This window comes from Phyllopteryx taeniolatus, chromosome 6 (assembly GCF_024500385.1).
Source record: "Phyllopteryx taeniolatus isolate TA_2022b chromosome 6, UOR_Ptae_1.2, whole genome shotgun sequence".
Taxonomy (NCBI): Eukaryota; Metazoa; Chordata; class Actinopteri; order Syngnathiformes; family Syngnathidae; genus Phyllopteryx; species Phyllopteryx taeniolatus.
The window spans coordinates 22,266,266-22,292,878 of NC_084507.1; the positions used below are offsets into that span (position 1 = coordinate 22,266,266).

The window sequence follows — 26,613 nt, forward strand, 5'->3', positions numbered from 1 at the left end:
TATTTATTTATTTTCATCATGGAAGTAGATTTGTTATTCAATCAAAACTTCATCAGTACAAAAACGTAGTCAAAAATGATTTAAAAAGAACATTTATTAATGCAGATAAAATAATCAAAAATAAAAATGCAAACAAAATCAGTCATAAAAGTAATACAATAAAAAGAATAAACTCAACATTTTGTGTATATATTATTTTTACATGGAAACAATGTTCTAAACAAAATGCAACATTTGGAAATAAATGCAAAAATATAAAATCATAAGAGTAAAAATGGGAAAGATAGAAATATCAGAAATACAAAATCTAATAATAATAATATATTTATTAGATCCGAATGAAACATGAATAAGAAATTCCACAAAAATAAAATAAAGTGCAATAATAAAATTAAAAAGGGTATAAAATCCTAATGAAAATAAAAATCTGAAATACATAAATGAATATAAATTATCCCATATATTTGTATTGTCTGCATATGTAAACCATATAAAATATGTATATATACTAATACTTAGAATAATTAATAAAAAGACAAATACTGACAATTCAGAAATCAAGCTTTTTGAACATTCAAAAATAAAACGATCCACAAATATAAAATATAGGATTTTTATGAATCTGAATAAAACTAAATAAAAATATGTTTTAATACTCAAACCCCATTAATAAGAAGAAATAGAAAACACAAAAATAAGAGAAAAATAATGAACAAAATGTGTGCTTCAAACCAACAGAAATGCTTCTAATGTAACTATTTCCAGATGCTTTGGTGCCTCTATTTTTACATTAGATTAGATTCTTGTGCTGTGTTACTACTACAGAGAATGATCACACACGCCAGAAAAAGATTAACTCAACATGTGAGATCCTTGCTAACACAACAATAATATCACACAATGCACAATGCCACCATTTTACGGTTGCTTCTCCTTATTCTACACTGTACATCTGGTCCCATTTCCCAACAGAGTCCGGACAAAAACAGCCGGTCGTTGATCTGTGCGTGGGCCTACACGCAATAAAGTTGTGTAACACCCCCGAAAACACGATTATGTAAAGACAATCCCACCCACAATCTCCACATATGGAGGAGGCTCTTTATTATTGTTTTCCTGGAACACTGACACACTAATCCCAACAGAGTGGACACTTTGTCCACAAGTATTCCTGAACATCTTGTACGCTTCATAAATGATTCACTTGAGAAGAAGAAGAAGAGGGATGCATACTTCCTGTGTCCAATTGTCTCCAGTGGATTTAAAAAGTCTACACACCCCTGTTAAAATGCCATGATTTTGTGATACCAAAAAAATGAGCTCAAGATAAATCATTTTGAAAATAATTCCCACCATGGCGGCGGGAATTATGAATAGTTCCAAATAGCAGTCAGTGTTAGCACAAAAACATTCAGGGTTCTGCTACAAAGCAAAAATAAATAAATGTTTTAAAATGTCAGGAAAAGCCTAGTAGAACAACTGAACTTTATTTGAAGTTTATCAGAGGCACTTTTGCAAACACGCTATCTCAGTTATTTTACTTTCCCTCTGGAAAACTTGTACAGGTTGTAGGTCACATTAATGGTAGAAAAACGTTTGAAATGACTTATCTTCGTCTCTTTCTATCACAAAAAGGTAACTTGAAGAATTTGAACAGGGGTGTGTAAACTTTTTATATCCACTGTACAGTGGGGCAAAAAAGTATTTAGTCAACCACCAATTGTGCAAGTTGTCCTCTAGAGCAGTGATGTTTTGGGGCTGTTGCTTGGCAACACAGACTTTCAACTCCCTCCAAAGATTTTCTATGGGGTTGAGATCTGGAGACTGACTAGGCCACTCCAGGACCTTGAAATGCTTCTTACGAAGACACTCCTTCGTTACATTTATATACATAATAGCAAATAAATGAATAAATTAGACAGTAATAAATGTAAAATTTGTATATGACACTAATGAAATTAATACTATTTAATCATCCATCCATCCATCCATTTTCTGAGCCGCTTCTCCTCACTAGGGTCGCGGGAGTGCTGGAGCCTATCCCAGCTGTCATCGGGCAGGAGGCGGGGTACACCCTGAACTGGTTGCCAACCAATCGCAGGGCACATACAAACAAACAACCATTTGCACTCACATTCACACCTACGGGCAATTTTAGAGTCTCCAATTAATGCATGTTTTTGGGATGTGGGAGGAAACCGGAGTGGAACCGGAGAAAACCCACACAGGCACGGGGAGAACATGCAAACTCCACACATGCGAGGCCGGGGATTGAACCCGGTTCCTCAGAACTGTGAGGCTGACGCTCTAACCAGTCGTCCACCGTGCCACAATAAATCCAATTAACAATTATTTAATTTTGTGCAACAAATTACAATTACAGGACTCGAAAGTGTAAATAATTGGATTAGGGAGTGAAGAAATGCACTTAGTGCAAAGTTTTGGAAGGTTCTAGTAGCGCTGCAGCCGATGTAACGCAGAGGCCATCAAGGACGTTCTTATCAGTGTGGTGATGTCATTTGTTGTCCAGGTGTGACATGCACGCAAATGGAAAAACGGCAGGTCAGGCAAACAGGTCTTATCTCGCATGTGTGTTTTTCCAATCCTGATTTATGGTTTTGTTTTGGTCTGGCTGATTCGAGTCAAGACATACGGAAATCCAGGACAGCGAGTCAACTAGATTGGGCTAACTCCATCTATCCATCCATCCATCCATCCATCTATTTTCTTCACCGCTTATCCTCACTACGGTCGCGGGCTGCTGGAGCCTATCCCAGCTATCTTCGGGCGAGAGGCGGGGTACACCCTGAACCGGTCGCCAGCCAATCGCAGGGCAAATAGAATGTTAAGTATCATTGATGGATGTTTGGACTTAAGCCACTATTGCACTAAACTTTTTTTTTCTCATCCCAGTTGGCTTCTTTTCTTTCACACAACCTAGTTGATATAGTGAGCGCGATCCAATCTATGTAACAGACGACGATGATGATGATGTACCTAATTGTGGATAAAAGTGGCATTATGGCTCATCAAAACCATTCAATTTGGCAAAATCATATTTGAGGAAAAGAACAATTTCTGTTTAGAAAAAACAAGTATCCAGAAGAAGTAATCACTGCCATGTAGATCACTAACATTTTATCGCAGCCATGAAACTTTAAATCACTTTCCGAGTTCTCAGTGGCTCAATTTATTGTTGATTTGAGTCAAGACACACACAAAACGAGGACACCGGGTCATGTGACTGAAAGCCACCAATCAGGTACAATAATTAACCGCTAAAGTTGAGTACCCCTAAGGTTTTACAATTAAGAATCTGACCAAATTTTCTGAAGATTCGCCTCTAATATCACATAAAATATCTGTCTTTAAAGGATTAAGAGTGGTTCACTTTGTACAATGTACATTTTTAAAGTTTAGTTCTTCTGATGTTATAAAATTTGCAATATGAGGAAAATTATTAGCAATATAGCACAATAAATTGCATAAAATGTCCTGACGAAGAGTGGTTAACTTCTGTTTTTTAACACCTGTTTGACAATTTTAAATGGTTTTGCCCTCATTCTGGTAATATTCCAACTTTTTTATCAATAATATACAATTTAAATTTTGTGAGATTATGACTATTCTGGAAAGTTTTTTTCTAAAAGAAATACAACTTTATTGTCATACTATTATTTTTTAAATTTAAGAAAAAAACTATCTCAGAAAAAAAGTCACTTTAACTTGAAAAAAATACATTGGTTTGCTCAATTTATATTTATTTTTTTTAAATGTGTGGTGTTCATTCATCCGTAAAAACATTAAAGTTACCATTATTAAACATCATAAAATAAAGAGAAAACAAATATTTTTCCATGAATACCTATGTGGAAAAAAAAACAAAACCTGAACAAATAGGCAAGTTGCCTAGATAACGTAAAGAAAAGTAAATTACTTAATTTTTGCTCTTTGGAAGAAGTCATTTACTGTTTGCTTAAAAAAAGAAAATGCGCTGTTGAGTTAAATGTAAAATACATGAAAGTTCCTGCTATTAAACATCATAAACAAAAAAAAACAATAATAAAAAATCTTTTTAGTTTTTTAAAATTTATTTTCTTATTATTTAAAATGTCAAAATGTTACAAAACACAACCGGAGACGGATAAGAGCTCGTCGGTGCGTTGTCTAGTCATGTCCTTCAGCGAGCGCGGTCACGTGTGATAGTGACAGTCAGTACCGCGCCCCGCGATTGGTCGAGACGCTGTTGTGTCCCCGCCTCTCTATTGACGTCACGCCGATCAGCTGTTGGGGAGGCCTCGACGCACAACAATAACAAAAGGAGCAGTCGGGGAGAAAGAAGAAACAACAGCCGATGTTAATGTCCTAACGTTACCCTTTTTGTACTTTATTTCTTCTGCGAAGAAAACGTCGAGTTTTTCATTTTTTGAAAAAGACATACATCTACCTCACGTTCGAGGTTTTTTTTGTTTTTGTTTTGTTTTTTTTACGTCGTCGGCTGAGCTGCAGGTGGGTTCTTTGTTGTCTTCAAACACACTCCCGACTTAGATTATTGTGTGCACTTTCGCCATATTTATATTTTATTCTCTACACTTAATAATGTGTAGTTATCGGACGTTTATTACGGTTTTCCGGTCTATTTGACGCCGCTGTGGTCACGTCGTTGTACATTTTGTTCCATCTTAGTTAGCGTGCTAGGTGCTCGACGCTTTTAATGCTATTTTTTTCGGTGCTTTCGCTTGTGTGTTGGTGCATGATGATAACATTGTTTTCTGACAGACGTTGCTTAGTCCTGCCCCAGCCGTGTCGAATAACACCCCCCCCCCCTTCCTTTCTCCTCCTTGTCTTCCCCGCCTTGCTGCGAACGAGCTAAACCGTCTTACACAAACAGGCTTCTCGACCCCCCACTTTTAAGAATAATCACTGAAACCTCAAAACAAGCAAGCCGATAAATTGACCAAGCGACCTGTGTGAGGACTTGACAAGAACATCCTTACAATCGGTTGGCTACAAAAGTCACACGGTAGTTTGCCAATTTTACCCACATTTTCCAATGGAATCCGCCGGTGTTCTACATACCAATCAACTGTTTTGTCAACTCAAGTAATGCAAGTTGGTTTAAATCAGATGCTCTCGAATTGACATCTGAAACTATCTATTAGGCCACCAAGCGAGCAGCCTGATTGTGTCGTGTTTGTTGGGGACTTGTTTGCTCGCCCTGGGATGTTGACTGTGGAGGAGGTGGAGCAGATTATCAGCACTCGTGTTGTTGTTCTTGGTGAGGGTGTCTCAATTAGTCAAACATGTTCACATAGATACAAAGTTAATTCGACTGCGCCAGAAAAAGGACTTTTATGCCGACAGTGAAATGTACGAGTCAGACGAGGAGGTCCTAAACGCAGCACAACCGCAGTGAACCCGTTGTGCGTTCAAGTGCTGGCGAACAAATCAAATATTTGATAAGTATGGATTCCGTTCCAGGGAATCTTTGCCACATTTTGGACCAGAACCTGCTTTGATTCCCTGGAACGGAATCCATACTTATCAAATATTTGATTTGTTCGCCAGCACTTGAACGCACAACGGGTTCACTGCGGTTGTGCTGCGTTTAGGACCTCCTCGTCTGACTCGTACATTTCACTGTCGGCATAAAAGTCCTTTTTCTGGCGCAGTCGAATTAACTTTGTATCTATGTGAACATGTTTGACTAATTGAGACACCCTCACCAAGAACAACAACACGAGTGCTGATAATCAGGAGGGGCGCTCTTCTACCTTTATGAACAAAGGCCTTCTGACGATTAACAATCACATCGATGCGCTCTTTTCGATTCGGGTAAACAAAGAACGTATGTACCGTGAACGTCACGCGAGTTCTGTAACGACAGACGATTTGAACGTTCGCGGAAGTACACAAAAAGTTGCACATACAAACTCAAGTTACGATGTGCGTCGTGCACATTATTCACACGAAGGTGGGCTGCAATATCGCAAGTTAGGAGCAGAAAAACACCTTTCCCCGGAACAGTGGCTCGCTACCAAGCTTAAATAAGCTTCGGGAGTGTTAGCAACTCAACTCGATGCACTTTTGTGTTGGGGTATTCGTACAAAACGGAGGGCGACGCCGACACGACTTTTGGCAGCGAGGGGACTGTGAGTTTTTGATAACCATTGAAACGGTCAACAATGTCGATAAATGTGTATTTTTTTTTTGCTATTTTGAAAGTTGAGGACTATCATGGCTTTGCTTTGGTCGAGTGGTCCTAAACGCATCACAGCTCATATTAACCAATTCGGCAAGTCGCGGGTACTTTAGGTACTGCCAAATAAATCAGACATTTGATTTGACGATTTGAAAAGTCCAAAGTGTTGTTATGGCTTAAAATAAACCAAATAACTTGAAGAGTTCCTGCGGCGCTTTGTCCTCCAGTGTGACGACCTACTGTGAAGAGAGGTCAGCTCTTCTCTGCTGCTGTGTGTGTGTTTTCTATTTACTGCTGGTGAATGAAGCGGCGTCTTCTTTGTCCGCTTAGCAACTGAAAGCATTGCAGCTGCGGACAGGAGGTTAATCCTGAATGTTTACAACACCAGTGTGCGAGAATTTGAGGTTAGAATAAACCCGGGTTTGTTGCGGGGATAAGATCCTGACCCACTGTAGGTGCAAATCTGCAGTAGATACTATTTAAAAGCACCTTTTAGAGAGAGTTTTACCCATCCTCTGACACCCTTTAAACCTATTAAAACACACCTTTTAAAGTACAGTATTTCTGAGAGCCTGTTGTCACTCTCGCTGTCACGAAATGGGAGACTATTGTATATAATATCACCGAGGAAACGAAAAGAAGACCCTCGCGTGTCCGGTTTTCCAAATAAGAGGCGAAGCGTGCTTGCTTCAAGTGTTTTCGCATCACTCCCAGGTGAATTTTACTATAAAACTCACACACAAACGAGAATTGAGCATTGTATATACAACCTATGTTATTCAGTCTAACGAAAGGTTGGTAGCTTAATGCTAATACAATACCAAATGGATAGAGACATGTTAACGGGAATTAGCGTTGATGTTATGTAATTCTAGACCTTTTAAACAATGGCTACTTTACACACACAGAACAGGGCCAAATACAAACACAGCGTGCAACAGTACTTAGAAACACATAATCTTTCTTTTCTGTGTTGACGACTAATTTATTTCGTGGCACTACACTGAAGGCATGCAACTCTAAATTCGGACTTGCCTACATCCTATAAAAAGTGGGATTGTTTAAAAAGGCACAATATGAAGTGCGATGTAGTGAAGGAACACTGTTATTGACATTTTCTGTCTTATCTTTCAGGTCTCCTGGTCGTTCTCTCTCCCCGAATCCGCGCCACAGTCTAACCATGTGCGGCCCCCTGGCTCTCCGATGAGCCGCGACCACACGCCCTTGATGCACTTTAGCGCCCCGCCAGAACGCCTGCCCGCCCGCAGCTGATGACCGAAGTGCCTCGCCGCCCCTCCACGAGTCACGCCCGTGCCCCAGCAGGATGTTCCAGAGGTTCGCCAGCGCCCTGTTCGGTGACGACGCCTCCGCGACACCGGAGCCGAGCCGACGCCACCGCCACGACGGGGAGGAAGATGAGGAAGACTGGATCCTAGTCAACTTCTTGGGTGGGTCTCGCCATTGATGATGCTCAAACCTGTCCGACTAGCAACCGACTTTCGTTTGTATTCTTTAATGAGGCATTTTCTTAAAATGTGTCAATTAAAATGTATTTGTTTTTTATATTAATGAAAGAAACCATTTTTATATACATTTTATTTTTAAAATGTATTTGAAAGATGGTGAAATAATTATAAGTGAATTGTACATTAAAAGTTTTAAACTTTAAACTTGCTTTTTTTTTAACCGAATTTATTAATGATTTGGCCCATCTGTCCATTTTAAAGTTTAACACACACATTTTCCCAATTATTGATAAATAATACAATTTATTAAATAGCAATAACAAATGCGAATGAATTATTTTAGTAACATATATTTAATTGTAGAAAAAGTAATTTTATGTATTTTAGACACTTTACATAAATGCATACATGACATGCATAATGCAATTTACTGTAAAACGCCATCTTGCATGAATTCCCAAACTTTGCTTCATTCAAATTGGTATCATACCAAATATTGCTATCAGATACCGTTGCACACTATCAACAACACAGCACCGCCCCAAAATCATGTCATCTCTAATTTTATATGCAAAAAAGAATTTCTAATTTATTATGCTGTCCTTGCGCCAGCCGTGCAAATCAAAGTGTGCGCGCACGCCAACCCCCCCGACCATAAATTAAAGCCTTTAATACTTTACAAAAGCAAATGCCTGTTTCGTCATTTTACCCAAACGTCTTAGAGCCAGGAGTGATGCAATAAATAAAACAATCACATGATTAACGCCGTTTAAGCGGATATTAATCTGCACAGATTTACATGGCTCATGGCTCATGAGCATCTTTCTGCAACGTTGCATTACATCAATTCAGTTGAGCAAAACAAGCTGAGTAAAACAAGCCTACTCAAATGTATCTAATCTTACTTTTTTGTCAGTCATTCTCTTACAAAAACATCCAGACTTTCAATATAGGCGATACAAAAATGCCGAAAAATAAGTGGGGACAAATCAATAGCATAAATAAAAAAAAAAACATGAAATTGACCACATTTGGACATACGGGTTTTGACCCGTCAGACGATATATTATAACAAGTGAGGTGAGAGTGGCGCTCACACAAGGCAACAAGTCGCGCAAACTTTCTGGAACCGTCTGAGGTCCCAAAATAGGACCCAGTCAAAACAGACCAATATCCCTGACCCGTTGTGGCACGAGTCGAGCCGGTTCAGATTCCACAAGCGTGTGAATATTTTTTGGGAGGAGGGGGTGGCGCCGGGGCAGTGAGTCATTAGGTGAAAGTGCGGACCACCTCGCTTGACTTTTTGTTTTCAGAAAAGAGCGCCTCAGAAGGGAAAAATATACCCCCGTCGATGTTTTTTTAATGGTGTCAAAAGCTAAGTATGGTGTAAATACAGATATTTTTGGATTAGATGTTATTCACTGGTGTATCGAATGTTGTGTCCTGTGGAAAAACAGGTGGGTGTGGGCACACGCTTTGTCGGAGGTCAGAATTTGGAATTTAAGAGGTGTGGTTAGAATTAAAATTGGGTTCAGGTTAGGGTTTTAGTGGTTCATGTTGAAGTTAGGATCAGGGATTTTGAGTGTAGGGTTATGTGTTGGGCATTAGGGTTAGGGATTGAAAGGTAGGGGTAAGGTTTGGGAATTAAGCAACCGCGATTGGGCTACTATTGGAGATGGTCATGTCATTTGCGTGTGTACCTGATGAAACGTCTTGTGGGCAAAGACGTGGGTGTGGCACATGCCGCCAAACAGGAAGTAAACAAACTGTCAGCAGTGTTTCCAAGGTAGTTGCATCATCACTCTGGTCACCTGACTGACGGGCTGTTTGTTATTAGGCGGAAAAAGACAATTCCGGAAGGTGAAGTCGATGAACTGAAATATTTGATATGTGGTTCATTGAGAAGAAAAAGTCTGAAGAGTTATTTTGAGCGTCCAGCCAGCTGAGCTCTAAACTTCCTGTCTGGGTGAGTCACTGGAGGCAGAGAGAGAGAGAGAGTGTGTGTGTGTGTGTGTGTGTGTGTGTTCGTTCGTGCGCTCGCGCTTTTCAGAGTGCAAAAATAATGACAGTGGTGGGATGTGTTTGTAGAGCTGCTATTAGTGAGCATGTGGTCAGGTTTGGTCACGTGAGGTTTTGGCTGGTCATAATTAGGGGTGAGGGGTGTGTGGGGGGGCATGAACACAGCGCCACCTGTTGCTACATACAAGTCACTGCACTTTTATTCTTTGGAGCGAGTTTTTATTTTGCATCCCTTGTTCGTTTTTCTACGGAAGCGTATTGAATTCACTTGGATAAAAAAAACCTCCTGTTTTTCTGAGTAATTATTTTGAGGGCTTTGTTTTTGTGAATATTTTTCTCTGACAATTTTTTCCCACCTGTATTTCTGACGAATTTTTTTCCACATGCTTTTGTGACAATTTTTTTCCCACCTGTTTTTTTGACTATATTTTTCTGACTAATTTTGCAGTTTTCAGGTTCTCGCGTGAATTCGATGTGTCCCGATAACTTAGAAAAAAATTAGTCAGAAAAACAGAAAAGATTAGTCCGAAAAACAGGTGGGGAAAAAATGGTCAGAAAAACAGAAAAAAATACTCAGAAAAACAGGAAAAAAAATATTTAAAAAAACAAAGCCCTCAAAACAATTACTCAGAAAAACAGTTTTTTTTTTAATCCAAGTGAATGCAATACGCTTCCGTATTCTTCAAGTAATTGTAAGAAGTGTACTTGAAAATCAAATGGGATTATTGCAAGACATACTGAAGCATCATGAGTTACTTAATGGCAATTAGCCCTTATAGGTCGGATGTCAGTTAAATCATTAGACATTTGGTTCATTTGAAATGCCATTAGGGAAATTCTAATTTTATCAAATAATTTGACATGCCGATGATTAAATGCAAATTTCTTTAAATAAATACAAAATAATTAGATGAATGATGATAGTTTAAAATTGCATCAGATAAAGGGAAGGCTATAAAATCTAAATAGATACAATGTCATTCAATAAATGGAAATGCTAAACATTACAGTAAAATAATTTTAAATTCCAATAAATGCAGAGTTTCGCAGCCTTGAATTTGACAATTGTGGGTTGAAATGTATCAAACTAAGCGGATGGGTCGTCATTGTGTCGTCAGCTGACAGCTGCTCCAGTCAGCGCGTCGACGGCCTCTCCGGCTCCGCCGTCGGCCGGGGGGCCGACGAGGACGAGGAAGACGACGAGGACCTGGTGATGATCCCGTCCCCCATGGCCAGCCCCCCAGTCCGCTACGCTTCCTGCACTTCCCTCAACTCCACGGCCGACACAGACCCGGATGGCGGCGCCGAAGACGACGAGGGGGAGGAAGAGGAGGCGGGCGACTTCCTGCATCTGGACGCCTCATCTCTGGAGGAGAGCTGGTTCGTCACGCCACCGCCGTGTTTCACCGGCCGCGGGGTCCAATCCGTCCTGGTGGAGACCAGTCCTCTGGAGAACCTGCTGATAGAACATCCCAGCATGTCTGTCTACGCCCACCACAGCCCCCCCAGGCTCAACCCTAACCCCTTGCAGCGCTCCCTGGACCTGGAACTGGCCGCTGCCCCCAAGGAGAAAGGCAGGCGCTCTCTGGACGGCGTACGTCACAGGTAAAGATCTCAGCCCTTGGTTTATGGGTTGGGGGTTGGGGGTTCGGTGTTCAGGTTCAGGTTCAGGTCGGGAATTCCGATATTGGAGTTTGGATTAGGGATGTAGGGGGTGTGGTTAGATTACGATGAGAGATTTAGGCGGTATGGATCGAGGGTTAGAGATCAGGGATTTTGGCCGCAGTGTTACGGTTTAGACTTAGGGTGTGGCTTAGTGTTTAAATGTTTCGGGGTTATAGTTGCTGTCGGTGTTCAGGGTTTCAGTTCGGGTTAAGGTCTAGGGCTTAGGGAGGTGTTTATTGGAGTAAATCCGCTTTGATAATTTTGCAAAGAAGAATTTTCCACAATTTGAGCAGTATCGTCCTCATACGTTGTCGCCGTCTCCCTCCCAGGCCAGACGTGTCGTCAGTGCAGCGCCGCGCGGGCCTTCACCAGTCGGCGTGCTACGCGGCGGCGCTGTCTGCCCGCGCCGGCCTCCTGCCTCAGCGCCCGGGCCTCGCCGGCCAGCCGCTGTTATCGCGCAACGCGCTGCGCCGCCTCAACCTGCTGCACCCGCCCAAGGCGGGCGCTACACACCTGCACCAGCCCAGCCAGCGCCACCTTAACTTCTGAGGGCCGCGCCATCGCGTCACACAGCAAGAACCAGCAGCACGTCCCGGACGCCATTTTAACACCCAAAAACGTCTGATTGGGTAAATAAGCAACGTAGGAGGCCATTTTGTGTATCCTCTCCTTCATTGACTCTTCTTCCTAACATGTCGACTCAGCGCTGTAGGTCACTTTACTCAGAGGCAGGCTCACTTTGCCCCGGCGCGCCGTGAGGACATCATCACTCGGCAACCAATTAGATGACTTGAAAACCCCTCGTCACATTTGAGCAACCGGGAGGCGGGGTTCGAGTTACTGTATGTTGGGGGGTGGGGTCTTTTAATCACTGTCAATATAGCATTTTGACTTTTTCCATTTAATTCTCTCAAGCCAAAGCCCTGTCTAATATAAAAGTAGTGCTTGGGCACCATCTTGTGGCATCTTGGTGCCAATGAACTGTGTTACAGCAAGTTGAGTTTCATGCTGTGCTTTAGCACCATCTTGTGGCATTTTAGGACCAGGGAACTATGTTGAGTGAGTTTAGGCGCTTCATGTAATGCGCTGTATTCCCAGTATTGAAACTTCCAAAGTTGTTCACCTGCTGCGATTAGCAAAATTCTGCAATAGACGCCCCCAGCTAAAAATTGCTAATTGCTTATAGAGGCTACAAGATGGTGGCAGAGCACTAACCTTTCAATTAGACATGGCTTTGGCCTGAACACAAAAATTCAATAGGTATAAATTGGGTTACCTGAAAAACATATTCGCCAGAACACTTGCATTTCTGCTGATGAAAGTTGTTAGGATGTTTTTTTTTCAAATTTGTGATTTGATTTGGGCTAATGAGACTCTTTAAGAAGTTAGTGCGGCTAAAAAAAAAACTGGGCAGAGCCACTGCCATCCTGCAAAATGGCAAACTTGTCCACCTGTCCCTGCGGCTTTACGCATTCCGATGATTTGATATGTGGCGACGTCAGCGTGACAGAAACCGCTGCTTTCCACACAAATGGGGCACGGCCAGCGAGTCTCTCACACAGGTTAAAAAAAAGATGGCCAGCGCACTTTGCTGTACTTCGTCTGCCGTAAGATTACACTTGTAACCTTTTAAATGCTTTTGTGTTATGTGGGGTCTTTTATTTTTATTGTTTTATGTTTCGCGTACAAGGCTTTAATTCTAACTCGAACCCTGCTTGAAGGTGTTACGTATCCTCACAACCTAAACTCAAATCAGTGTAAATAAATAACTGATTGTTCTTATTGTAAAGGAATATTCACTCCAGCGCATCGAGAGGGGATCATTTGAGGTGTAAAAAATTTGGTCCTGCCTCTGATATTTTGTCATTTTCACATTTTCTTCAACGTAAAAAGTGGAGGTAAAAAAAAAATAAAAAATGGGTTAGATGTCACTAAACTTGCCTTGTTTAACGGTAGCTTTACGATGAATAGAAATGTAAGAGAAAAAAAATGTATTTAAAAAAAAAAAAAAAAAAAAGTCCAAAATATTTTTTTGAAAAGTGAAAAACAGATTACATATCAGTATGATGACATTAGTGCGCGTGTTTGGATCAGTCGTGGTGGTAGAATTGTTAGTCGGGTAGCGGAAAGAATTTAAAGAAAAAAAAAAAAAAAAAAAAAATGGAAAGAAAAATTTTATTTTTCAGATTTTTTTGTTCTTAAATGAATCTGCAGTCCCACTTCTCAGGGTCACAACCAATCACTTTTTACACGGAAAATGCAGATTTACTTTATGGCTGATGAATTTTTTTTTTAATTATCATTATTTTTTTGTGATACATTTTGTGTTGGTCCCTGGACTGTTGATTAAGACTAGTTTTCTTATCGTTATGTTAGCATAGATAAACTCTTGGTATAACTAAACCAAAAAAAAAAAAAAAAAGGTAGCGATGGTCTTTAATCTTTTAGTATGATATTAAGCTGATGTTTGTAAAAGTTTTGTTGTTGGGCTTGGCGCTCTTAACAAGATGATGAAAAATCAACATTTTGAGTAATGGTCAAAATTGCCCGGTTTGTTCATGGAGTAAACTGTTGTGTCAATTATTTTATTTGATTATTATTTTTTTTTAAACTTGTAATTTTAGACGATATCATGGAAGTGGGCAGCAATTGACTTCCTTACCATATGGAGTGTATACTAACTATATCCTGCCTGTATGTACTCATGTTGTATTTATGATTATTTCCCTAAAATTAACAGTTAAGGGCACATTTTAAGGGGATGACACAACAGTCAAGGTTGACAAAGAAATAACAAATCAGGACTTCTGTGTCATTTTAAAGCGCCGACAAAGGAGTCCCGATGAACTTACTCTGGTGCATTTGGAAGTTTTTCATCATTTCTTGAATGTCAGCAATCTTTTTTGTTTGTTTGTTTTGTCATTTCTGTGACAGAAGGGATTGCAGGTTATTGTTTCGATCATTTCTGTCGTCATGAAAACTAACAGGGATTTTTTTTTTTTTTTTTTAATGTTCAATGCCTTGAAAAATTGTGCATCATCACGTGCCTTCCGGGTTGAGATGTTCTTAGGACAATGCATCGATGAAGAACTTGGGACTTTTTTTTTTTTTTTTTCCTGTCTTTGTTTTGGAACATTCTACAAGAAAACAAATGACCCGAACGGATGTCAACTATGCACCACACTCTTTTTCGCCCTTTTTCTAAAGACTCAAAAGCAAGCAGACAGAATCATGTAGCAAAACCTCCAGTTTTTTGTTTTATTCATAAGTGTGAAAAATATGTGGCATTTTTACTTGTATTTTTTTTTTTCCACCGAGTGTTACACGTTTTTGTTTTCTTGTGTAGTTTACTGGAATAATACCGCACTTTGCCAAAAGAAAAAAAACATGAAACATAAAAATGGTGTAAGATTTGTAGGGTTAAGTTTTTTGTTTTTTTTATCTACATATCTCTTATGTATTTTGTATATGTACGACTGTTCAATTCACTTTGCTTGGAAATCTGTTATGTGGGGGTCGTCTTTTTTCAAACTGTAGTAGTTCATACGTGTGATCTCTTACTAGTCGCAAAATAAATGTTTTCATACACGCGTTGCTCATTGAAGTGTTTTCTCCGATTCCTTTTAACAAGACTCAGATGGTCAACTTACTGCACATATTGAATATGTACAGTGGTGTGGAAAGTGTTTGCCCACTCCCTGATGGTTTTTTTTTTTTGGTGCATGTTTGTAAGCCGGCACGGTGGACGACTGGTTAGAGCGTCTGCCTCGCAGTTCTGAGGACCGGTGTTCAGTCCCCGGCCCCGCCTGTGTGGAGTTTGCATGTTCTACCCGTGCCTGCGTAGGTTTGCTCCGGGCACTCCGGTTTCCTCCCACATCCCAAAAACATGCATGAATTGGAGACTCTAAATTGCCCGTAGGCATGACTGTGAGTGCGAATGGTTGTTTGTTCCAATGTGCCCTGCGATTGGCTGGCAACCAGTTCAGGGTGTACCCCGCCTCCTGCCCGATGACAGCTGGGATAGGCTCCAGCACGCCCGTGACCCTAGTGAGGAGAAGCGGCTCAGAAAATGGATGGATGGATGTTTGTAAGCCGGCACGGTACACGACTGGTTAGAGCGTCTGCCTCGCAGTTCTGAGGACCGGTGTTCAGTCCCCGGCCCCGCCTGTGTGGAGTTTGCATGTTCTACCCGTGCCTGCGTAGGTTTGCTCCGGGCACTCCGGTTTCCTCCCACATCCCAAAAACATGCATTCATTGGAGATTCTAAATTGCCCGTAGGCGTGACTGTGAGTGCGAATGGCTGTTTGTTTCTATGTGCCCTGTGATTGGCTGGCAACCAGTTCAGGGTTTACCCCGCCTCCTGCCCGATGACAGCTGGGATAGGCTCCAGCACACCCGCGACCCTTGTGAGGAGAAGCGGCTCAGAAAATGGATGGATGTTTGTAAGCGGTTCGGAAGATGAATGGATGAATGTCACACTTTAAATGTTTCCCATCATCAAACACATTTAAATATTACAACACAAGTAAACACAAAATGCAGTTTTAAAATGTTTTTTTTTATTATTAACGGGGAAAAAAAATGTAAAATCCAAACCTACACGGCCCTGTGTGAAAACGTGATTACCCCCCCGCCCCTGCCCCCCTACCTGTTAAAACATAACTGGTTTATCATACCTGAGTTCCACACCCAGGCCTGATACTGCCACATGTGTTATCAAACAAGAAATCGCTTAAATAGGACCTGCCTGACAAATTGAAGTAGACCAAAAGATCCTCAAAAGCTAAAGATCAAGCCGAGATCTAAAGAAATTCAGGAACAAATGAGAAAGAAAGTAATTGAGATCTTTCATTCTGGATAAGGTCATGAAGCCATTTCTAAAGCTTTGGGACTCCAGCAAACCACAGTGAGAGCCAATATCCACAAACGGCAAAAACAGAACAGTGCTGAACCTTCCCAGGAGTGGCCGCTCAACCAAAATTAGCCCAAGAGCGCAGCGACAACTCATCCAAGAGGTAATAAAAGACCCCACAACAAAATCCAAAGAACTACAAAGCTCACTTACCTCTGTTAAGCTCAGTGTTCATGACTCCACCATAAGAGACTAGGCAAAAATTGCCTGCATGGCAGAGTTCTAAGACAAAAACCACTGCTGAGCAAAAACAACATTCATTTTGCCAGAAGACATCTTGATTATCCCCAACTGAACTTTTGGAAATTGTGTGTCCCATTACATCTGGTGTAAAAGTAACACCGCATTTCAGAAAAAGAACATTATAACAACAGTCAAATATTTGTCTGGGGCTGTTTTGCCTCTTCAGGACCTGGAAGACTTGCTGTGATAAATGGAACCATGAATTCAGCTGTCTACCAAAAAAATCCTGAAGGAGAATGTCCGGCCATCTGACTGTGACTACAAACTGAAACCAACTTGGGTTCTGCAACAGGACAATGATCCAAAACACATCAGCAAGTCCACCTCTGAGTCCAGTCTCCCTACTGTGTGTATGTTTTACAGCTAAATGTGCTTTTTATAGTATTCAACTAAGCAGTGATGCTAAACTGTCATTTTCATTGCATAAAACTAGTAATTCACATATTTAACATTGAATTACCCCTATGTTGTTATTATTACAGATGCTACTATTACTACTACTAATATACAATATACACTCCTTCAACTCTGTACTGTCAACATTTGACCTTATTCTGGACCTTCAGACCACACTGCAATGACTTTTATTCTATCTATCTATCTATCGATCTATCTATCTATCGTTCTATCGTTCTATCTATCTATCATTATGGGAGTAATGCTACATACTACCGTTTTCATCAATACTTTGTCAACAAAATACACCCAAGAGGCTCAAACGGCTAAAAAGCTGTTGAACTTGGTGCTTCAGTCCTAAAGTTATATTATAACTGTGTTCTATGTTGTAAAAAGTGGATTTTATGCTGAACAGTCCACATTTTCACTTTGTTGACAACTTTGACAGCTGCTCCACGTGCTCGTCTGTTTACATTCATACTGGGGAGTCACGTGAGCACCCCAGCTCGCCCTCCCATTGGCCGAGCGTCGCAGCGACTCCGCCCCCAAACGCGGAAGTTCCTCCTGCATTGGGTGAAAAATGGTGCAAAAATGCCCCCTTTCGACCATGTATTCGTCCCTTTTGTATCCGGGATGACTTCGGGGGGCCCGCCGCGTCGTTTGAACCTAACCGGAACAAACGAAAAGTCGTATTTCCGTGGGAAAAACACCATCAAGTGCGAGCGCCGATTGGAACGAATGCAATCTGCCGGTGGTAAACGACCAAAAAAGCTCGCCGGATTGGCTAATGTTCGTTCCGAAGAAGCGTTTTCATTCCGGCGGCTGTGGTTTCGCGCGGACGCGTCGTTTAGAGAATATTTCCGCTCGTTTTCGAACTTGTGAGCGGGTTTCCGTGCGAAGCGGGAGTACGCATGCGCAGGCGGATATGCGGATTGGCGCCGGCGCCGCAGCTGATCCGCTCTCGCTCATTCATTCTTCCCCCTCGCAGGTAAGACCACCGCTCCGCCCGACGAGCTCTTTTATTGACTTTTATACGAATTTCAAACATTGTCTCCACACAACAGTTGTTCATTTGTGTCGTGAGGCCTTTACGTTCCTCGCTTTGTTGTTTAAACACGGGCAGGCCACGGTTTGCGCCACAATAGCGCGCTTTAACTTGAAAATGCGCCTCTTTTTTTAATCACTTACAATACAAAATTAGCCCATAATGCCGTCCGCTCTGTATCGTATTATCGTCGCGCTTGTTGCCATTGTACACTTTTTTTACGACAGTTGTACACAAACGACAGTCTCTTTTCCCCCCCCCCCTCGTCTCCAAAACTACTTTTGCTGTTGTTGTTCTTGTAGCGAGCCGCACATAGGACGGAATAAAGGTTTTGCTGTTGTCGTTTTTGTTGGTTGAAAGTGTGACTTGTGTATAGTTAGCAGTGTTGACCCAGTTAGCAGCTCGGCTAGCAGCAGCTAATTACAGTAGCTTCCCTCCCAAACTTGAGCTCGCTTTGAAACATGTTTACCCGCACTTAAATGGCTACAAGTGTGGTTACTATGGGCGATAAGGGTTTGATTTAATTTTTGAGAAGGGTGAAAAGTTGATAAGCGTGCATGTTGGGGGGCTTTTGGGTTACTTTGTGGCCGCAGAGCAACTGGAGCTTTTTTCGGGGGGGGGCACAATCCTCCCGCTTTAACGCTGGCCAAATTGGCGCCTCTTTGCGTTTGTATTCTCGCTTAAAGTTGACATTTTGGACATTCGCCGTCGCTCAAAGTACACCGAGGGCATTTGGAAACGTTGATTCTCGCACTGGAGGTGAAAAGTGTGCGTTAAGTGGGGTCATTTTGGAAGTTTTTTTTTGGTTTGGAAAGGAGGGAAGAACAACCCCCCCTCGTCTTCCTCAGTGGCGTCAGCCTGAGTCTTATATTCTTTTTTTTTTTTCTTTTCTTTTTTTTTAAACATAAAATCCACCATTTTGTTTAGTGTCGAGCAATTGCAATTGGTTTTGTAGCTTTTTTTTTTTGTCATTACTGCTGTATTACAACCTTGCAGTATGTTTATGTCCCAGTAATGTGGAATTAGAAGCTTTTGTAATCTTGTCATAAGGCTGTTTTTGCCATTTGACTTGAGTATGACACTATGATTTACTGTAAAATTATGAATATAACAGTCACTGTAATATACTGAATATTTATATCACTGATGTAAAATAATGACTAGAAGTGTCAGACTGCTTATGTTCATTACTTTACATTCAATCTAACGTTTTCTTTATTATAAAGAAATTGCTTGTATTTGCCTTTTTTTGTAGCTTTCTGTCATTACTGGGGTATTACAACGTATGCGTAACTTCCAGTAATGTGTAATATAAGTGGAATAAGCCTTTATAAGCTTTTGTATTCGTTTTTACAACTTGTATGTTCCATTTGAGTCAAGTATGACACATTGATTTGACGTAAAATAATGAATATATGTACAATTTATGAATATATGCGTCGGACTCTTATGTTATTCCACATTACTAGAACGTACACATTATGTCATAATATAGCAGTAAAGACAAAAAAAAAACATTGTGGATCTAATGTGTAATAATGAAGTCTGAAGCTTCTATTCATTATTTCCAGTTAAAGCCACCATTTTGTAGCACTTTGTCATTGCTAGTGTATTGCAACGTGTATGTACTATTAGGCTTTATCAGCTTTCAAATGACCATTTCTAGACCCGTGTTGACTTGTATTTGCCACTTGTGAGTCAAATAGGACACGATGGGTCTTTAGCACATAGGTGACGTTCAGCCGCAGCGGCCCCAGATTGCGACTTTGTCTCGGGGCCTCCATTTTGCTGGTGTGCACTGACATTTGGTGTCTCTTTGTTTTTGCAGCAGACGCACAAATCCCGTCACCACCACCATGTCCAGGCGCAGGTGAGCACCTGGTGCTGCGGTTTGCGTCGGGGGGGTTGGGGCTCTCGGGTGGGGTTGCCCTCCCACCCGCCGTCTTCTGTGTGGTGGGATTAGGGTGGGCCGGGTGGGGCGAGACCATTATCACGTAATTTAAACGTGTCCCCGCGTCTTCTGTAAGGATGATGACCATACATACATTTTTATCATTCACGATATTAAGTTCTAGTAACAGTAATACAGTGAACGGCCTATTTATTCTGGGGTTTACGTTCCAAGAGCCACCAAAGCTAGGTGAAAATTTGCAATATAGTGAGACGTATTCAAAAACCTTTCTTAGTAGTTTGACCCCTCCCTAACACTTTCAACACAACCTCTACGATGTAATATTTGTGTCTCAAAGAAGGGGGAAACACCTTCATCACACAAAAGCAGACTTTTCACACCTAATTGTAGTTTGGGATGGGCTCCATCTAGCTCACAAGGACAGGCACCATAGAAAATGGATGACGGTTCTGATAATATTCATGTTTCTCCTTAGTGATCGCATCACCCTTCAAGCCAGAGACTCAAACACGCCCGAACCCGCCATCAGAGCGCCGCTGAGGAAAAGAAAGTCCGAGGTTGGTTGTCTTATTCTCGAAGAACATTAAATGATCCTTGGTTGCCAACACAACTTCATGGCTTGATGAAATTAGCCCGTTTTGAGGGGGCGGCCCTATCTCATGCAAGTGAGCGACCCCGTCCCATATACCGCTGGGCCAATGACTGCTATAATAATAACATATATTTATATTAAAATAATTCTGATTTTGTTTGCCAGGGAACCAAGAATGCTTATAAATCTATCAAAATTAATCTAGAGCGTTGCAATTAGGCGAGCGACTTCTACTTGTGGCAGCAGAGCCCAGAGTGTAGAGAATATAAAGCAAGTGCCTGTTTAAAAAAAACAATAAATAAATTACCATTTTCCCACATGGAGGCAGCACTTGTCAATTTGTGGACACATATCACCAAACACTTTAGTGTAGTTTGTCGTGGCTTGAAAGTAATTCTGGATCTTCACCCGGCCTCTCTGACAATTTATGGATGAAGAAACACTACTTTTGGATCAGAATTATGTAAATTAGACTCATTTTGACAACACAATACGCAAAATCTTTAGCAGACACATTTGCAGAAATGTTCAAATAACAAAATTTTTTTTTTGTTTCCTTTAACATTTGCGCCTCTCTCGCGACTACATTAAAAAAAAAAAAAAAAAGCAACTCGCAACAAATTTAGTCACTTTTCATGATGTTATCAGATGGTCGGAGGTTCCCTCCGCGTCCAGAATGCAAACGAATGACGCTTGCGCTTAGCAAACTTTGACTCATTTAATCATTACCTTCTTCATAAAGCAAGCACCCATCAAGATTTGATTGTATTTTCACCGGTGGAGGGTTAACCGACGCTAATCTGCAGCTCCGCTTACCTTTTTGGCTTTGACATCGCGGTGCTTCCGCGTAGTCACTTGGAGATGGCGACTTTTCTGCCAGCCTCGCTGCCAGGTCGCGGCAAGAGAACAATGTTGCGGAAGTTACGTCAATTAGACACAGTGTTACATCACAACCTGGCAAAATGAAGAATGGGCTCGCTCACAGACACATTTTCACACCTGTCTAAACTATTTGTATAGAAGCTATTCGAATGTCACTTTTTATATAATACGTTCCTATTAAAACAGAGAGAGTGAATGTGTTTTTGTGTCAGTTTGTGTAACTGCTCTCATGTTTGTCTGCCTGGCAGCCCTCCAAGAAGAAGAGTCAACCCGCTGCCAAGAAACAAAGCTGCTATGAAATTCAGGTTTGTGGGTTTTACGTCATCAGCACGCTGATTGTGTACTTAGAGCTGACGGCTCTCCCGGTGCTTCTCATCTCCTTTTATTATGCATCGATTGACGAAGTCATTTGAAATTTCTATCAATTAAAAACAAAATTGTAGATTCTCAGTCATCTAGGTCTTGGTAGTCCGCAAAGGTTGAATGAAGGCAATTGGACTCTTCTTGTTTGTTAAATCTGTCGCTTTTTCATGTTTTCCATTCAAAATGACTTGGGCAATGATGTTGTTAGCTAGCGTAATGGTTCGATGACAGCCTCCAGTATTTGACGGCAGTGAAATTGAAGTGACTCCCTCTCACCACAAGGTGTCGCTAGTAATCGCCTCTACGCACATTTGTTTGTCTTTTCCTTGTGCGTAGAATGAACCAAACTGAGCGTTTGGGCAACAATTCTAAAAGAGAACGTTTAACTCGTACATTCAAAAACCTCTCTTGGGTCAAAATAACAACAACAGTGTATTGTTGTTGTTGGCCGATGTGGTTGGTGAAACGACCGTTCTGCATACCAATCGGTTGTTCACTCGTGAGGAGAAGCGATGCAGAAAATGGATGGGCGGATGAATTTTTTTAAAACGTTTTTCAGCGAGGAGCAGAGGAAAATCAGCAAAATGGTGAATTTGTTCATAATTGCACAAATTAAAATAAATGTAAAGTCTCCAGGTAAAATGTAAAGGATTTAAATTTAAATCAGTAAAAACATTGAGATGTAATATTGAGCACTGACACCTGCAGAGTCATATTTAGTGATGGGAAGGACTCATTTGAATTAATTTGATTAAAGATAGCTTAAAGCCTCTTAAGTCATGTTTTAGAGATCAACGGTCTTTACATGGCGGCCATGTTGTGTACTGTATGTCATTTTTGCATCTATTTCTATTTTTTTGGGCGGCGGGTGTAGAAGTGTTGGTCAGAGGACGGAGCGAGCCCGTGCATCCTCATCGAGACGCCGCACAAAGAACTGGAGCCTGCCGACCCGTCCAGCTTCAAGCAGTACCGCTTCAAGAACCTCTTCATCAAGGCTTCGCCCCTACCTCGCCTCAGGTAACGCCTTTGAGCGCCACCCTAAGATGGCCGCCCTCAATTACAGTGTGCTCAATACTGACTGTATGGCCGATGGCAGTTGGGCCAGCTCGGACGACGTGTGGATCAAGATGCTCAACAAGGATCTCAAGTACGTTCACGACAAGAGTTACATGCAGAGACACCCCAAACTGCAACCCAGCATGAGGGCCATCCTCCTCGACTGGATACTGGAGGTCAGAACTGCACGCGCTCACTTACTCGTTAACATACACGTTCACACAAACTGCTTTTAGACACAGTAGGATTGAAATGGGAATGTTGCATTTTGAGCGTATTAGAAAGGAAATGTGCAGTGAAGTAAAATTCTGTATCTCTCATAAAATTAAAAAAAATATAAAATGCATAAAATTGAGTCATTTTATTGATTACAAAAAAGCTTTACACAGCATCTTTTTAAAACAATCACATGTAGATGGTATATTCAGAGCAAGTAAAATAAAATATCCAAAATAATATAAATATTACAAATGTAAATTAAACAACAATCTATGAATTCAAGTAAATTTACACAAATTAGTTTTGCATTTTGAACACAAATGGAGGAGTGAAAGTAACAGGACATGAGCATGTATGAATACAAATATGTAAAAAGATATATAATATAAAGAATTTAATCACCCGATTTCTACTTTTTATCCCACATGTACAAAATCCATATATTTTTTTAAAGTCTGTTGTTGTAACTACACACTATTTATGGCGTTGCTGGACCTCAGCACAAACTCGTAGCAGGGACGTACGACTGACGCGTGCTTGCCTTTCAAAAGTGCTGAAAAGGATTTTCAAAATAAAAAAAAATATTATTTTTGCTTAGGTGAGCGAGGTATACTGCCTCCACCGGCAGACGGCGTACTTGGCGCAGGACTTCTTCGACCGCTTCATGCTGACTCAGGAGGACGTCAACAAGGACTACCTGCAGCTAATAGGCATCACCGCGCTCTTCATCGCCTCCAAGATTGAGGTCAGAGGTCACCCTCCTCTGGTCAAAGCCAGTGTCATTCAACTCAACTTTATTTATAGAGCACTATGAAAAACAACAGCAAGTCCATATACTTTGTAAAAAAAATACTTAAATGAAGAAGTACTGATTCAACTCCTGTACTTCAGTAAAATAAAAATACACTCGGAAATGGACTTGTCAATTTTATACAATTAGAAAGGTAAGAGGCATTTTCTGTTGCGTGTATACGTATATATATATATATATATATATATATATATATTCTTGAAAATATAACATTTAAATTGTACTTGTTATTAATATTTAGATTATTTTCATTTAATTTAAACATGTTTGGATTGTTTTGTAATTTAAAAAAAATGTTTCTTTTTTAATTGCTGTGGTGTGGTTATCCCCCAAAATGTTTTATTAATAACATAATTAACTTAAAAAGATAAAAAAAAGATACTATTTTATATATATAGAAGAAATAAGTTAATTTAAACGCGTAGTGCACCTTGTTTGACTGCCACTCTTCTAAAACCATAATTTACATCTTAGTCTTATATGAAGCGCGTGTGTGTGTGTGTGTGTATATATGTATATATATATATACATATATATATATATATTTTTTTTTTTTGTGCTCACGGGATAAATCCACTGTATATGTATGTATGTGTATATATATATATATATGTATATATATATATAAATACATATATGTATATATATATATATAAATACATATATGCATGTATAAATACACACACACAAAAGTACATATTTTCTTGGACTAGCCGTTTCAGTGTCCATCTTGAAAATGTCTCTCATGAATATGTTTTCCTGCAGGAGATCTACCCGCCCAAAATCTGCGAGTTTGCTTACGTGACGGATGGCGCGTGCGACACGTGGGACATCCAGTGCACCGAGCTTCAGATCCTCAAGGTGGCGCCCGCATTCTGAGCCGCATTCAACGGACCCGACAAAGCTTTCTTTTTATTTTTATGAATGTTATTTTTCCCCCCCCCCCCCATTCTTGTAGGCGTTGGACTGGAATCTTTGTCCTGAGACTCCCATCTCCTGGCTGAAGCTCTATGCTCAGGTGGAGGCCCAGAAGGACAGCGAAAACTTCCTGGTGCCGCAGTTCTCGCAGGAAACGTACATCCAGATCACGCAGGTAAGGACGTCCTGATTGATAACATGCCTTTTCTGTTGCTAACATGCTACTGGTTGATGACCTCCTTTTTGCTAGCAGTTGCTAACGTGCTAATACTTGAGGCCTTCCTATTTGCTAACACGCTAACAGCGGAGAACTTCCTGTTTGTACGGGCGCTAACAATTGAGGCCTTCCCGGTTGCTAACATGTGGAGGACTTTCCGGTTTCTAACATGCTGACTGTGCTAATTTGCTACTAGTTACTAGTCGCTAAAATGCTAACAGTTGAGGTCTTTCTGTTTGCTAACATGCTACCTGTTTAGGACTTCCTGTTTGCTAACACGCCAACAGTTGAGCACTTCCTGTTTGCTAACATGCTACCAGTTGAGGCCTTGTTTTAAAAAATGCCGAGTTGCTAAGATTGTCCCAGTTGAGGACTTCCTGTTTGCTAACACACTGACAGTTGAGGCGTTCCTGTTTGCTAACATGCTAACATTTTCTAACATGTTACCAACATCCGTTCTGTTTGCAAAGATGCTAACAGTTAAGGACTTCCTGTACCTGAGCCTTTCTTACTTTTCTCTCCATGTGGTTTTGTCCTCTCAGCTGTTGGACTTGTGCATGATGGACATCGGCTCACTAGACTTCAGCTACAGCGTTCTCGCTGCCGCTGCATTCTGCCACTTCTCCACCTTCGACATCGTCAACAAAGTGTCTGGTAGGTTCCACAGATTTTACACCACAGTTGGTAGCATGTTGGTGCTAACATGCTAATGCGCTAACGTGGTGTGTTTTGGGTGTCAGGCCTGACGTGGGAGAGCGTGTCTGCATGCGTGCGGTGGATGAGCTCCTTTGTGGATGTGTTGCGCTCGGAGGCCAAACCTCAGCTCAAGACCTTCGCCAAAGTGAACGCCGAAGACCGACACAACATCCAGACGCACATCACCTACTTGGACTTCCTGGTGAGGCGACATTTATTTTTGTCCTTCATTTAAGAAATCTGCTTGTTCTATTTGTCTGCTTATAATAACCAAAAGTGGCCACGAACAAGCTGTAAAAACCAACGATACATGAGGGTTTAAGTTAGATTATGTATTATTCATAAGGTTTATGTGTATATTTATTATTAACTTTGATTTATTTGGTCATAAATGAAATCAAATAAACCGTTGTTGTTTTTTAATTCCTCCTCGCAGAGAAAAACTCAAGAGCGCCAGACTACGGACGCCGACGATTGCCCGCTCTCACCAATGGTTGCCGTGGCACCCGTCTTGACTCCGCCCAGTAGCACGGAGAAACCGCCCAACCACTGAACAGGGGGGATCTAGGCGGCCATTTTAGCAGCCCCCAAAAAAAAAAAGAACAAGTTTAACTTAAATACACAAAATGAGATTTTTGTGAAAGACTTCCTGGTGCTCCTTCACTACAGCCTTCCATCCCATTGCCAGCGTGGGAACATGCAGCTTTGTGGTGACTACTCGTTTTGTGTTGTTTGTTTTTCCTGACTGTTTCATTCCTGGAAACTTGACCCGAGCCGCTTGCACGTGCCGCTATGAGCTCGTATTTATTGAGTTAGAAACAAAGAGAAAAAAAATCAATAAGAATCTCGAGTGCTATTTATGACATCCTCATTTGTGCCTTGAGATGCTCAAACAATTGTCTTTTGTTTGTGTATACTTCCACTTTTTGGATGAAATGATACTTTTATGTTGTAATCTTTTAAATAAAAATATTTAAAAAATCAATGCTGGTCATTACT

At 40.9% G+C, this 26,613-nt stretch overlaps 2 protein-coding genes across 4 annotated transcripts; both read left to right on the forward strand.

Annotated features, from left to right (window-relative positions):
* The first annotated feature begins 4,295 nt into the window (after positions 1-4,295).
* Positions 4,296-14,940, forward strand: tp53inp1 (tumor protein p53 inducible nuclear protein 1). 2 transcript variants are annotated; one of them, XM_061775521.1, is made up of 4 exons: positions 4,296-4,509; positions 7,337-7,650; positions 10,806-11,292; positions 11,682-14,940. In XM_061775521.1, the coding sequence occupies exons 2-4, from the start codon at positions 7,527-7,529 to the stop codon at positions 11,899-11,901; spliced, it is 831 nt and encodes a 276-aa protein (XP_061631505.1). In that variant the 5' UTR covers positions 4,296-4,509; positions 7,337-7,526; the 3' UTR covers positions 11,902-14,940. The 2 variants fall into 2 exon arrangements, with proteins under 2 accessions (XP_061631505.1, XP_061631506.1); XM_061775522.1 differs by lacking the exon at positions 4,296-4,509 and adding an exon at positions 5,734-6,152.
* A 593-nt stretch (positions 14,941-15,533) lies between these two features.
* ccne2 (cyclin E2) lies at positions 15,534-26,246 on the forward strand. 2 transcript variants are annotated; one of them, XM_061775519.1, is made up of 12 exons: positions 15,534-17,891; positions 19,777-19,818; positions 20,336-20,417; positions 21,583-21,639; positions 22,572-22,714; positions 22,794-22,929; positions 23,571-23,717; positions 24,549-24,644; positions 24,742-24,876; positions 25,461-25,572; positions 25,659-25,816; positions 26,051-26,246. In XM_061775519.1, the coding sequence occupies exons 1-12, from the start codon at positions 17,815-17,817 to the stop codon at positions 26,165-26,167; spliced, it is 1,302 nt and encodes a 433-aa protein (XP_061631503.1). In that variant the 5' UTR covers positions 15,534-17,814; the 3' UTR covers positions 26,168-26,246. The 2 variants fall into 2 exon arrangements, with proteins under 2 accessions (XP_061631503.1, XP_061631504.1); XM_061775520.1 differs by lacking the exon at positions 15,534-17,891 and adding an exon at positions 17,911-18,707.
* The last annotated feature ends 367 nt before the right edge of the window (positions 26,247-26,613 follow it).

Excerpts from the sequence above, each read along its gene's own strand:
- tp53inp1 (XM_061775521.1), top strand. The coding sequence starts at position 7,527 with ATGTTCCAGAGGTTCGCCAGCGCCCTGTTCGGTGACGACGCCTCCGCG. Across the intron at positions 7,651-10,805 it reads GATCCTAGTCAACTTCTTGG|CTGACAGCTGCTCCAGTCAG; the intron begins GTGGGTCTCGCC and ends TTGTGTCGTCAG. Across the intron at positions 11,293-11,681 it reads CTGGACGGCGTACGTCACAG|GCCAGACGTGTCGTCAGTGC; the intron begins GTAAAGATCTCA and ends TCTCCCTCCCAG.
- ccne2 (XM_061775519.1), top strand. The coding sequence starts at position 17,815 with ATGCGCAGGCGGATATGCGGATTGGCGCCGGCGCCGCAGCTGATCCGC. Across the intron at positions 21,640-22,571 it reads AAAGCTGCTATGAAATTCAG|AAGTGTTGGTCAGAGGACGG; the intron begins GTTTGTGGGTTT and ends CGGCGGGTGTAG. Across the intron at positions 22,930-23,570 it reads TCCTCGACTGGATACTGGAG|GTGAGCGAGGTATACTGCCT; the intron begins GTCAGAACTGCA and ends ATTTTTGCTTAG.